The 13,182-nt window shown below is 34.7% G+C and overlaps 1 protein-coding gene across 3 annotated transcripts in view; it reads left to right on the top strand.

The window, feature by feature from the left end:
* The window catches only part of EXOC6B (exocyst complex component 6B), a 616,640-nt gene that overhangs the window by 92,485 nt on the left and 510,973 nt on the right, over positions 1–13,182 (top strand). For all 3 annotated transcript variants that reach the window (XM_025994563.2, XM_072766927.1, XM_072766926.1), the window contains exons 3-5: positions 3,663–3,710; positions 5,379–5,469; positions 5,580–5,625. In XM_025994563.2, coding sequence (XP_025850348.1) covers positions 3,663–3,710; positions 5,379–5,469; positions 5,580–5,625 — 185 coding nt within the window. The remainder of the gene's footprint in view (positions 1–3,662; positions 3,711–5,378; positions 5,470–5,579; positions 5,626–13,182) is intronic.

Raw genomic sequence — 13,182 nt, 5'->3', positions numbered from 1 at the left:
AACAAACTACAATTTATTTTAGAGGGTTATCTTTCTTACATGAGAAAGTATTAGAAATGTTGCTTAATGTTAAAGCAATTAAAAAATGAGCAATTTGATTTTATCTTAAATAAAAAGTTATGCTGAATATTTGGGGGCTGAAATGGACAATTGAGGCTTCAAATGGACAAAATATCTGAAATGTCCGAAAGCAAAGGTATGGGGCTCCTGCCAGGAGCCATGTATGCTATTTGTCCTCACTTAGCATCCCAGCTTTCCATTTTCACCTCAAGCTGTTCTTTTCTGTGTTATTTGGATGTGTGTATTCTAGACTTCTCCCTCTGCTCTCTGGGTCCCTTGTCTGTGATGGGCAGCACAAAGCTCTGTCTCTGATTACTGAAGTAGTCATGTGGTGGACTACTTGGCAGGTAGCACTGAACATTGCCTCCATAATCACCAATTGCTGGAATCACTTGTTTGGTACTCATCTTATCTTCCTTCCTCCAAATTGATTCAAGTTTCAAGTTTCTTCACATTCAGGATCCCCCTGAGATAAAGCATGACCTGGAGGCTCCCAGGTCAGGGTGTTTGACTAGTTCAGGCTCCACTTGTTTACTCTGAAACCTGAGGGTATTAAAGTCTAGCAGCATACCCTAGAGCAGGGAGATCATTCAACTTGGGTTACGAACGTATGAAAATTAGAGATTCTTGAACTCTGAGAAAAGAGTTTAGAAAATGCAAAATATTAAGTATTAACTACTGTCAGTATTATTTAACATAACAATGAAAAGAAACTACACTTTCTAGAATGCCTACTATTTATTTTAATTCTTAGTGTATATATTTATTCCTTTTCATATTTATGTTTTCTGTATCAAGAGGAGTAGCATCCTAGATAGGCAATATACTTTCTTCTCAATTTTATGTTAAAATAGTAATGAAATGGTAATTATCTTTCTTACTAGAAGCATTAGTTAGGCTTCTGTGGTTGTGTTTTTTTATTTATTTATTTATTTATTTATTTATTTATTTATTTATTTATTTATGATAGTCACACACACACAGAGAGAGAGAGAGAGAGAGAGAGAGGCAGAGAGAGAAGCAGGCTCCATGCACCAGGAGCCCGACGCGGGACCCGATCCCGGATCTCCAGGATCGCGCCCTGGGCCAAAGGCAGGCGCCAAACCGCTGCGCCACCCAGGGATCCCTGTGGTTGTGTTTTAGAACTGTCATTTGCGCAAGATCAGTTTAGTGGGCCATAATTAGTATTTTTAATAAAAAAATTGAAATGAGATAGAACAGAATAGAAAACAAAGTACATTACATGTAGTGAGGGTAAACCCTGTTTCTTGAGAATTTTGTTTCAGGGGTGTGTGTGTGTGTGTGTGTGTGTGCGTGTGTGTATGTGTGTCTATGTGTGCGCCCTATACTTATGTACTGGGTTACAACGTAAAATAATTTTCTTGCAATGAGTTTGAGATAAAAGAAAGTTTTGGAAATGGTGTCTCTATAAGGTAAAGAGAGATTTTGAATTTAGTAGTATTTATGGAATATTGAATTTTATGAGCTCTCTAGTTGAGTATTAAACAGCTAATTATTCTTGATTAACTACTGTGAAGCAGGGGATAGCTGTACACAATTCAAGGCATCCCACCCCATTTTTATTCACATTACTTGACAGCTTTTTCTTATATTAAGCTGATATTAATCCTATATTCTAGTAACATCCATTTATTAGTTTAAGTAATAAGCATTATTTTTAGGACACCAGCTTTCTTGTAATAGCTCTTCAGATATTTGATGGACAGCTGTCATTCAGGTATGATGTATAGAGTATAGTGTCCAGGTATAGTATATAGTATCCCCAAATGAATATTTCCCCCTTCTTTGAGCTAAAGAAAAATCCTTTATTTTTCATATGTGTAACTTTAGTCCTTCTCCAAACATATTCCTATCTAATTGTGTTTCAGTTTGTCAATGGCCTTCCTAAAACATGGCATCTAAATGTAACTCTCATGATGTGGTCGAATAGCCTTATGCCATCTCACTTACTCTAGACCAAGAATCAGGAGACTATGTCTTACAGGCCAAATCCAGCTTGTCTCCTGTTTTTGTAAATAAAGTTTTATTAGAATGTAGCAATGACCATTCATCTACATTTTGTTTATGGCTGCATTTTTGCTACAGTGGCGCAGCAGAATAGTTACAGCAGAGATTATCTACCCAGCCCTTTGCAAAAAATTTCCTGACCTCTGCTTTCAACAGTATCTACTGATGTTGTCTTAGATCATCAGCATTTGGGACAGCTACATCACACTCTTAATTTATATTGAGCTAACAGTTGAATAAAACCACGTGTTTGACATGTGGTGCTATTAAATAAATAATAAAGTGGGAATTTGAAGGTTTCTTCTCTTTCTGTTACTTTATAAAGACTTTCTGGAGAAGGTTGGGTTTTATTTTGTCTGTGAAAGGAGGTGCATGTGGTAATCTGCTTTGAAAATGGTAGTCCAGGTGTAGAGTCTATAGTTTAGGGTAAAGTTTTCAATCATGTGTTCCTGACAAACTAGTTTCTTAAGATGATCCTCAATAAAAAGGTATTATGTTAAAGAAGTTTGGAAAACATCCTGTATGATATCCCCTTATTGGGCATTCATGGTGCATGTAGAATATTAAAGACTTCAAGAAGTCCTAAGTAAACTAACCTGTTTAGTGGACTTTCCCATACATATTTGGGGTTTGTGTGTGCATGTGTGTGTGTGTGTATTTGTGCAGGTGTGCACCTCTGTGTGCATGTGCACAGTATCTATTAACTAACATTTCTTTGTGTTCTAAAGGACATAATAGGAAACACTGGGCTAAGGGAATATCTTGAAAGTGTATAGAGTGGCAGTTGTTGGTGGAAGGGTAGAAAGCTTCTATCAAAATAAGCTTTAGAAGTTAATATTGCTCATGTTTTGATAATATCTGAGGTGCGGAGGAAATTACTGTTCTGTGTACTCAATTTTTAAATATCAGTCGAGTCTCCAAAAGTGGTTATCAAAAAACTTGGTGCCAGTTCCTTCAAATTATGAACTCTAGATAAATTTTAAGGCTTGTTTACATGGTTTTGACTATCTGATGGAAAGATTAACTTAGAAAAATGGGAATGTGGAAATGTTAGGAACTGTTAAGAATTAATGATCCAAAAAGAGTTAAGATAAAATGTTTTCTAAAATTAGGATAATAAATAGGGAAGATTTGACCTGAGTTAGAAAGTTCAATTCATACCCAAGTTTTCCAGGAATACATTGGTGAGGTGAGGAATATCTATGATAAAATTTGTTCTTTGTACACATAACAGAGATGGTATTCTTTGGATTATTTTCCCTATTTTTTCTCTTGTCTTTCCAATGTTAAAGTGTGATCTCCAATTGTTATAATGTTTTAGTTTGGAATATTCTCAACTCAATATATCATTCAGTAAATTTTTCCTTTTATTGTTCAAAAGATCATGTGGTAGACAACATTAGTAAAAAGGTTGATATAATTTAGACCCAGGAGAATGCCATTAAACCAAAATGTGTTGGCATACTGAAACTACCTGAGTAACTGAATTTAGTCTTTTCATTTAAAATGTGATCTTACCCAACAATTGTCTAAATGTTTGTTTTTTATGAGTTTAAATTGTCTTCTCTCCACAGAATCAAGTGACGGATACTAATAGAAAACTACAACATGAGGGAAAGGAAGTAAGGACAGTTTACCTTTTGAAAAACCGTCTGTTTCCTCTCATTCTTTTGATGACTGCATTCTTGATATAGTGGCTTATAGGACCATCAGGAGTGTGTTGGAGGAATTTGTGGACATTAATTGTTGCTTTCCCCAGTGTTTCTCTGAATTAAATGACTATTAAATGAAGCCACCAGAAAGCTTGATGAAAGAGGTTGTAGCTTTTCTTCACTGTGTTTTTAAATTACTTGAGTAGTCATAATACAGCCAGTGCTCTTCCCTCTGTCTGGAATGCTCTTTCCTTACTGTTCTCCTACTTCAGACTTTGCGCAGATGTTCCCTCCTTAATGAGGCCTTTTATTTGAAATTGCAGACTAACTCTCACTGCTGTGTTCTTTTTACTTTTCTTGCTTTATTTTTCTCCACTGCACCTACAATGTTCTGCTATTATATATTTTAGTTGAATGTTTGTTTTTTTTGGTCTGTCTCCTTCCATGAGAAATTAAGTTCCATTAAGTTGGGAACTTTTGTTTGTTTTATTCATTGCCATATTCGCTTTACCTGCCTACACAGTGACTAGCACAAAGTGGGTGCTCCATAAATATTTGTTTTTTTTCCCATAAATATTTGTTAAACAAGTGGATCAGTGATTCTGTTAATTGATAGAATCACCATTTAAGCCACCACAGTTTACAAGATTATTTTGTATGTTTTTTCTCACTTGATTGTCATGACAGGCCTATCACAAAGTCAGGACAGGTATTATCACTATTTTATTGGTGTAAGACATGATTTGCTAAAATTTACATAGTAATTGACAAGGCTGGGGCTAAAACTCAAGTTTTATGACTTGCAGTCTATTACTATTCTCTGTGACATGTTCCTTTCTTACTGACTAGTAATTATTTTAATTTTTATTTTAATACTTTTTAAGATTAGCTTTTGATTGTTTTATCAATGACTTAATCAGGGCTGTTCTCTTTTCTTTTTTCATGGCATCTAAGAAGATAATGTTTTTAGGGATAGGTTTGGGATGAATACTACAACAGGCTATGTAGATTATTGCTTTTTGAAAGTTTGTCTCACATATTCAAAATTATGCAGAGAGTACAGTGTTTTCCAGTTATAGTGTGGTATGACTTCAGATGGAAGCCTTTTAAGACAGCTATGAGAAGGAAAGTGAGTTACTCCACTAAACTGGAACTCTTGGAAAAGCTATAACTTCTAAATGTGTGGTTTATTTGTTAAAATAGAGATTTAGTTGAAGATTATTCTTAAGACTCAAATGAAGCTATGTAGGGAGGACTATTTCCCTCGAGGAGTTTAGCATTGATGAAAGAAACATAGGCTCTTCTCAGAAGATTTGATGAAACCATACATTCTGAAGAGTCTGAGTAGTTTGGGGAAAATCTGCAAATTTTTTCTTTTCTTCTGAATAACCCCTGGATTTTGGGATTTCATTTTAGCTAGCCTTTTTCAGTATAGTACGTATCTTGAGGAGAAAATGGGAAACGACAGGAATGTTTTACTAGTTGAGAAAGGCAGTTTCTTAGTTCACTTGGCAGGTCTTTCTCTGAAACTGTCTGGGATTTTCTGATGAATTGAACACAGGGTGGAAAAATGTGACTGGAAGCTTTTTATTTACAGCTACTGGCATAATTCAGTTTTTTTTTTTTCCTCTTGCCAAGCTGGTAATAGCAATGGAAGAGCTGAAGCAGTGTCGACTACAACAGAGAAATATTTCAGCCACTGTTGATAAATTAATGCTGTGTCTTCCAGGTGAGGAACTGGAAGTGGATTAGGTTCTTGATGCAATTCCTTTAGCTTTAATAAGTTTCTCATTTTCTCTAAATAATGCTTGTGTGCTCTTTTTTCCCTTTTCTTTCAAGTCCTGGAGATGTATAGCAAACTGAGAGACCAGATGAAAACAAAAAGGTAAGATTTTTTTAATTGAATATTTCCATTGTCTTAAATTTCTGTTAATCAGGATAGTTTTAAGGTCTGTATATAGCATAACCTTTCAAGAAATAATTAAGTCCGTATAATGTCTTCTCTAGCCTTTTGTGTATCTGTTGATTTATCCTGAGATTTATTTACATACTAGTGGTATGCTGATATATTTTGTCATGTATTATGTTAAATAAATTTAAAAAAACCACTACTCATAGTTTGATTTTTAGAAGACCCCGTCTTTCAGGGGTAAAACAACTTTTAGTGATAGTTGATTTGAGAAAAATGCTTTGGTTTAGTATTATAGTAGAAAAAATAGTTACCAGTTCTGGTGCAAGAATGAATTAGTCAGGGCTCTTCATTGAAACAGAATCAGTGGAGAGACTGTGTGTGGGTAGAGAGAGAGATTGATTGATTGAGTTTAGGGAGTTGGTTCATGGGATTATGGAGGCCGGCAAGTCCAAAATCTGCATAGTAAGGTGGTAGGCTAGGGTGTCAGGGAAGAGCAAATATTGTGGCCTGAGTTTGAATGTGGTCTGCTAGCAGAATTCTTCTTTCTCCAGGAGTCTTTTTTCTGTTAAGGTCTTCAACTGATTAAATGAAGCCCACCTAAATTATGAAGAGTAATCTTCTTTACTCAGAGTCTGCTGACTTGTGTCAGTAATTTCATCTAAAAAATACCTTCATAAGAAATATCCAGAATAATATTTGTTAAATATTTGGGTACCATGACCTAACCAAGTTGGCCCATAAAATTAATCATCACAGGGGGCAAGGTCGATATGAAGTTTAGAGGATTACTCTTCTGTGTGTTGTTTTCCTCTGGTTTTATTCCAGAAAAAGGTCTGTAGTGACTCTTTTGCTCTTCTTCTTCTTTTTTTTTTAAAGATTCTATTTATTTATTCATGACAGATAGAGAGAGAGAGGCAGAGACACAGGCAGAGGGAGAAGGACAGAAGCAGGCTCCATGCAGGGAGCCTGATGTGGGGCTCGATCCCAGGTCTCCAGGATCACACCCCGTGCTGAAGGCAGCGTGCCAAACCTCTGGGCCACTGGGGCTGCCCCACTCTTCTTTCCAAGCTACAGTAAGCACCCTACCTCCTCTGCCTTGGAGTATGCTGCAGTGTGAGGGGGTGTGTGAAGCTGTAGGATAAATAGGACACATCTTTCTGGAATGTTGATTTTACCTAGGGTTTTAGGGAAAAGTATGGAATTAAAATGTGATGTTGAAATAACAATAGAAATATTATAAATAAAAACATTAAATTCTCAAGAATTTAAAAGCCTAAAGCATGAGGCATCTACATTTTTTGAATTTCTTAGATTCTCTTCTTTTCCCCAGGAGGATATGTTCATATACAAGAGCATAGGTAGGACAACTGAGAAGTTCTGCTCAGTGAGATATAAAATAGTATTATTTCTGGGCAGCCCCGGTGGCTCAGCGATTTAGTGCCGCCTTCAGCCCAGGGCATGATCCTGGAGACCCGGGATCGAGTCCCACATCGGGCTCCCTGTGTGGAGTCTGCTTCTCCCTCTGCCTCTCTCTCTCTCTGTCTGTCTCTAATAAATAAATAAAATCTTAAAAAAAAAGTATTATTTCCCTGATAACCTTTTAGTTTAAATTCTAAAATCATAGATTACAGAGAATAAAAAAACATTGTATACCAACTTCTCTGAATTAAAAGATATTAATAGTTTTCCAGTTTTGATTGATGTATATGTAAATATATGGAAATAGATACACACACATATAGATAGAGAGATGTAAATATAGACATTACAAAAAAAAATTAGATGAAACTTCTGTCCTCTTCCTCAGCCCTATTTCTTTCCCTAGTCCTGTGAGGAAACCGGTATCATATTTGTGGTCTTTCTAGTCCATGTTTTTAAAGTCTACAAATCATATATTGTATTGTGTTTTTAAAAACATTTATGTTGGGGGAACCTGGGTGGCTCAGTTGGTTAAGTAAGCGTCTGCCATTGGCTCAGGTCATGATCTCAGGGTCCTGGGATCGAGTCCTATATCGGGTTCTCTGCTCAGCAGGGAGTCTGCTTCTCCCTTTCCCTCTGTGATCTCTCTCACTCATGCTGTCTCTCAAATAAATAAACAAATAGTATCTTAAAAAGAGAGATAAAAAAAAAACATTTGTATGAATGGTTCTTGTCCTGTTTTTTTGAAATTCATTCATTCATTCGACAAAAATGAATGGAGTATTTACTATATGCTAGGCATTGTTCTTGGGGTTACAGCCCTGAAGAGAACAGACAAAAATATTTACTCTGTGGGGCTTACATACTAGTGGAGAGTTTATTTACCTTATGTATATAGATCTAGTTCACTTAATTTAATCCTTTGTAATAGTCCATTATATGAATAATTCACATTTTTCCTCTCATTTTCAGTCGTCATAAGTGCTGTGCACCAATATTTCAATCTCAACCTTTTTCTGGCACATAGTATGGTTATATTTCCTGGGCTCCTTTGGGCTGCGTGACTGATAAGATGTGAGTTGATAAGATGGCTGATAAGCTGTGAGCAGAAGTGATGAATATTACTTTTGGGCTTCACAGTTAATTTCTAGTACAAGTCTCCAGAGTTCTGTTTTCCCTTGGTTATGACAAATGGTAACTTTTAAGATGTTGATTGAATCCCTGAGTAATTGTAATGAACAGAACTACCCTGCCAACCTGTTATGGATGTATAATATAAGTAAGTTATAAATCTTTGTTTTAAGACACTGAAATTTTTGGGATTGTTGTTGCTACAGGATAACTGTCCTCAACCAATGCTGTGAAAGATGTTTGATGTGTTTCCAGTTGTTTGCTATGCAGACATTGGTTCAATAAATAATCTTGTTCATGTCTCTTTGTTTACACATTCAAGGTTGCTTGAGAACAGTGCTCTTCATATGTTGCTATATATTCAAATCATATGGGGATTTATTAAATGTAGAATCTGATTCAGGAGGTCTGGGGGTCATTCCTGAGATTCTGCATTTTTCTATCTAGCTTCTGCCAATTCTACTGGCCTAGGGTTTATACCTAGAAAGAAATCAAAGAAAGGATATTCATGTATTCATTCTTACTAGAGATTATTCTCCAAAGTGATTTAGACTCCCCCTGGCATTTTATGGGAGGTCTGTTACTCCACCTCTAGGCAACATCTGTATTGTGAAACTTTTTGGTTTTTGCCAGTCTGATGGTTATCAAATGATAGATTATTGTGCTGTGATTTCATTTCTTTGATTACTAGTGAAATTGGTTTTTGGACATTTGGATTTTCTTTCATGTATTTTGCCCGTTTTTCTTAGGTTGTTTGTTGTTCATTTATAAGAATTCATTAGATACTTTGGACACCTTTTCCTCTTATTAGGAATATCCTGCAAATATTTGCTTTCAAATGCATGGCTTATCTGCTAACTTTGTAAGGTTAGTACTTTTTGTTGCATAGTAGTCGTAAATTTTGTTGTCCTTTATTTTGTGGTCTTTAAAAATTTTTATTTTTAAACATTCTTAAGTACATATAAATTAGCTATGTTTTTTATGAACCAGTAGAAAGTAAGTTGCTAATGTGATACCCTGTCATCACCAAATACTTTGGTGTAATTTCCTACAAATAAAGACATTCGTCTGTGCAGCCACAATGCAATAGAGAATAAAAATTAACACGGATATATTAGTAGCATCTAATCCTCATACCCAGTTCAGATTTTGCTAAATGTCTCAGTTATGTTCTTTATAGCAAAAGAATCAAGTTTAAAACATGTATTGCATTTAGTGGTCATGTCTCTTTATTCTTCAGCTTTGAGCAGTCTGCAGTCTTTCCTTGACTTTTATGAGCTTATCACTTTTGAAAATTACAGGCCAACTTTATGTAGAATGTGTCTTAATTTGAGTTTGTCTGATATTGCCTCATGATTACATTCATGTTATATGTCTGTGGCTGGAATATTACAAAAGTGGTGCTGTGTTCTCATTGTATCTTACCAGGTCACATATAAATTTGATTTGTCCTATGAGGGATAGTGTTCACTTTTATTCTTTTCCACTGTGAAGTTGCTCTTTTTTACATTTGTAATTAAAAATTTATGGGGAGGTATTTTATAGTTATATAAAGTAATCACTTTTCATCAGATTTTTCACTTTAATTTTTTTATGTCAGTATGGACTCATGGTTTCTTATTTTATTTGATGAGTCACAATTTGTTAATATTACTTATTTTGTTGTTCAGATTATCCTGAATGGCACCAGAGTAGCCCCTTCTGTCTGGCTTCTGTTTTTTTAAATATGTTTTCATAATTTTTTGAGTACTTTGTTACTAGGAAAGGAGAGAATTTTCAGGTTTATCTTGTACTTTGCCTGCTGCAGCCCTGGAATCAGTCATTTCCCTAAGTAAATAATGTTATTTAGAAGCCAAGATCTGTGTGCTCAGTCTACTCATTACTGCTGAGTAACTTGATTTTCATTATTCATAATGTATTTACTTATTGGATCAGTTCCTTTCATGAAACTAATTGCCTATTATTGCTGTCACTGTAAGTCTTTATCTTGCTAACACCACACACTGAGTTACCCTCCTGTATGATATCTTCCTTATTCTGCTTGGACTCTAATACTCTGTGGCAAGCTTCTGTTCTACAGGAATACCCTCCTCATCCCTATTTGGCTCTGACATTCCATACCAGGCTACCTTTCTATATGGGCATCCTCCTTATTTCAGTAGGTCCCTTGTGCACCATGCTGGTCTATATCTTCCCTCCCCACCAACTGATATGGATATTGTCATTTATTTAGGACTTCTTTAATTTTTTTCAGCAGTATTTATAGTTTTTAGTAAGTCTTACATATCTTTTATCATATTTATCTCTAAATATTTAATGTTTTTTGATGCTAGTTTTAAATGGTTTTTGATTTTTAAATTTTAATTTCCAGTCATTTATTACTAGTATACTATTTTATTTTTTGTATGTTTATCTTGTTTTCTGAAACCTTCTAAAGTCATTAATTATAACAGTTTTTTGTTTATTCCATTGGATTTTCTATGTAGATAAGCATCTTATCTGCAAATGTTCCTTTCTTTACAACTGGGAAGCTTTCTTTATGGTTTGTTTTTCTTGTCTTATTGTACTGTTTAGAACTTTCTGTACAATGTTGAGTAGAAGTAGTGAGAATGAGTATCATTGCCCTGTTCCTGATCTTAGGGGGAAAACATTTCACCATTAAGATGTTAGGTGTAGTTTTTTTGTATGTGCCATTTAGAAGGTTGAGGAAATTTCCTTCTATCTCTGGTTGTTGAAAATTTGTACCAGGAATTAATATTGTTTTTGTCAAATGCTTTTTTCTGTGTCAGTTGAGGTGATTATATGTTGAAAAATTTTTTTAGTATATTAATATGAATTATATGATTAATTTATTGAATGTTAAATGAACTTGCATTTGTGAAATAAATCCTCCTTCATCATGGTATATTATCCTTTTTATATGGTGCAGTATTTGACTTGTTAAAATTTTGTTGAGGATTTTTGCATCTGTATTCATGAGGAATATTTATCTGTAGTGTTGTTTTTGTTTGTTTTGGTCTGACTTTGGTGTCAAATTAATGCTGGCCTCATAGCATGGGTTGGTTTCCTTTGAAGTGTTGATTTTCTTGAAGTATTGGCATTATCCTTCTTAAATATTTGGTTGAATCCACCAGTGAAGTCACTTGGATCAGGAGATTTGTTTGGTTTTGGTGAGAAGGTTTTTAACTACAAATTTAATTTAAAAAACGAATACAAGGCTGTTTGCATTTTGTGTTTCTTGAGTAACTTTTACTTATTTATGTCTTTATAGTAATTTCTCGTGTCGTCTAAATTGTTTAATTCATTAGCAAAAATTGTTCCAGTTATTCTCTTATTATTTTAATGTGTAGGATCTACAGTAATGCTTTTCCTTTCATTACTTATATTGGTAAATCTTTTCTCTATCTCTGATTATTCTAGCTAGTGGTTTATCAGTTTTATTAATTTTTTCCATAAAAGCATCTTTAGATTTTGAGTTTTTCCTATTATTTAATGTTACCTATTTTACTGATTTCTGCTATTATCTTTAGTATTTTCTTTCTCCTACGTACTTGGGGTTTAATTTTCTCTTTTCTAACTTTATAAGGTGGATTTTTGTTCTTTTCTTTCTTTTTTTTTTGCCTTTTATTTATTTATTTTTAATGTAGTTCAATTTGCCAACATATAGTATAACACCCAGTGCTCATCTCATCAAGTGCCTTCCTCAGTGCCCTTCACCCAGTCACCCCATCTGCCTGCCAGTTCTTTATTTTCTAATGTAGCTATTTAAACCTGTACATTTTTCTCTTAGCAGTGCATTAACTGCATTTTACATGTTTTATGATAATGTATTTTTTCCATTTATCTCAAATGTTTTCTAATTTCCTTTGTGATTTAAAAATTAATCTGCTCATTATTTAGAAATGAGTTGGAGGGATCCCTGGGTAGCACAGCAGTTTAGTGCCTGCCTTTGGCCCAGGGCGCGATCCTGGAGACCCGGGATCGAATCCCACGTCGGGCTCCCGGTGCATGGAGCCTGCTTCTCCCTCTGCCTCTCTCTCTCTCTCTCTCTGTGTGACTATCATAAATAAATAAAAATTAGAAAAAAAAAAAAGAAATGAGTTGGATAACTTCCAAGTATTAGAGGATTTTCCAGATTTTTAAAAATTGATTTGTAATTATAGTTTGTGTTCATAAATATAAATGTATGATTTCAACTTTTTAAAAAAAATTTTATATTCATGAGAGACTAGAGAGAGAGGCAGAGACATAGGCAGAAGGAGAAGCAGGCTCCCAGTGGGGAGTCTGATGTGGAACTTGATCCCAGGACCCCAGGATCATGCCCTGAGCTGAAGGCAGATGCTCAATCACTGAGCCACCCAGGCTTCCCTGATTTCAACTTTTTAAATGTTTGTTGAGACTTGTTTTAATGGGCCAGCATATGGTTCGTTTTGGTGAGAATTTCGTGTACACTTCAAAATTATGTATATTCTCTTTGAGTAGGACATTCTTTAACAGTCATTTAGATATACTTGATTGATAGTGTTCAGGTTTTCTACATCCTAGTGATTTTGTATTTGTCAGTTGCTGACAGGAGTGTTGAGATTGTTTTGATTGTGGATCTGCACGTCTTTTTTCTGTTCTTTCAGTTCTTGATATTGTTGTATTTTGGAGCTTTTTTTTGGGGGGGTGCATACACATTTAGCATTGCTATATGTTCTTGATGAGATGACCTATTTATATTATGGAAGGTTCCTTTTTATCTCTGGTAATATTCTTTTTTAAAAAAAGTATTTGTTGTTTGGTATTAATATGGCCACTGCTGCTTTCTTTTTATTTAGTTTTTATATTATCTGTTTTTTAATATTCTTTTTTTGCTTAAAATATTTTTAACGGCTTTATTGAGATATAATTTACATACTATTCAGTTCATCAATTTAAAATGTGTATTCAGTGGCTTTTAGTGTATTCACAGAGTTGTATAGTCATCACCACAGTCGA

The sequence above is a fragment of the Vulpes vulpes genome, chromosome 8 (assembly GCF_048418805.1).
Source record: "Vulpes vulpes isolate BD-2025 chromosome 8, VulVul3, whole genome shotgun sequence".
In the NCBI taxonomy this organism is placed as follows: Eukaryota; Metazoa; Chordata; class Mammalia; order Carnivora; family Canidae; genus Vulpes; species Vulpes vulpes.
Note: the sequence above shows the minus strand (reverse complement) of the source record. Positions and strands in the feature narration are given on the sequence as shown.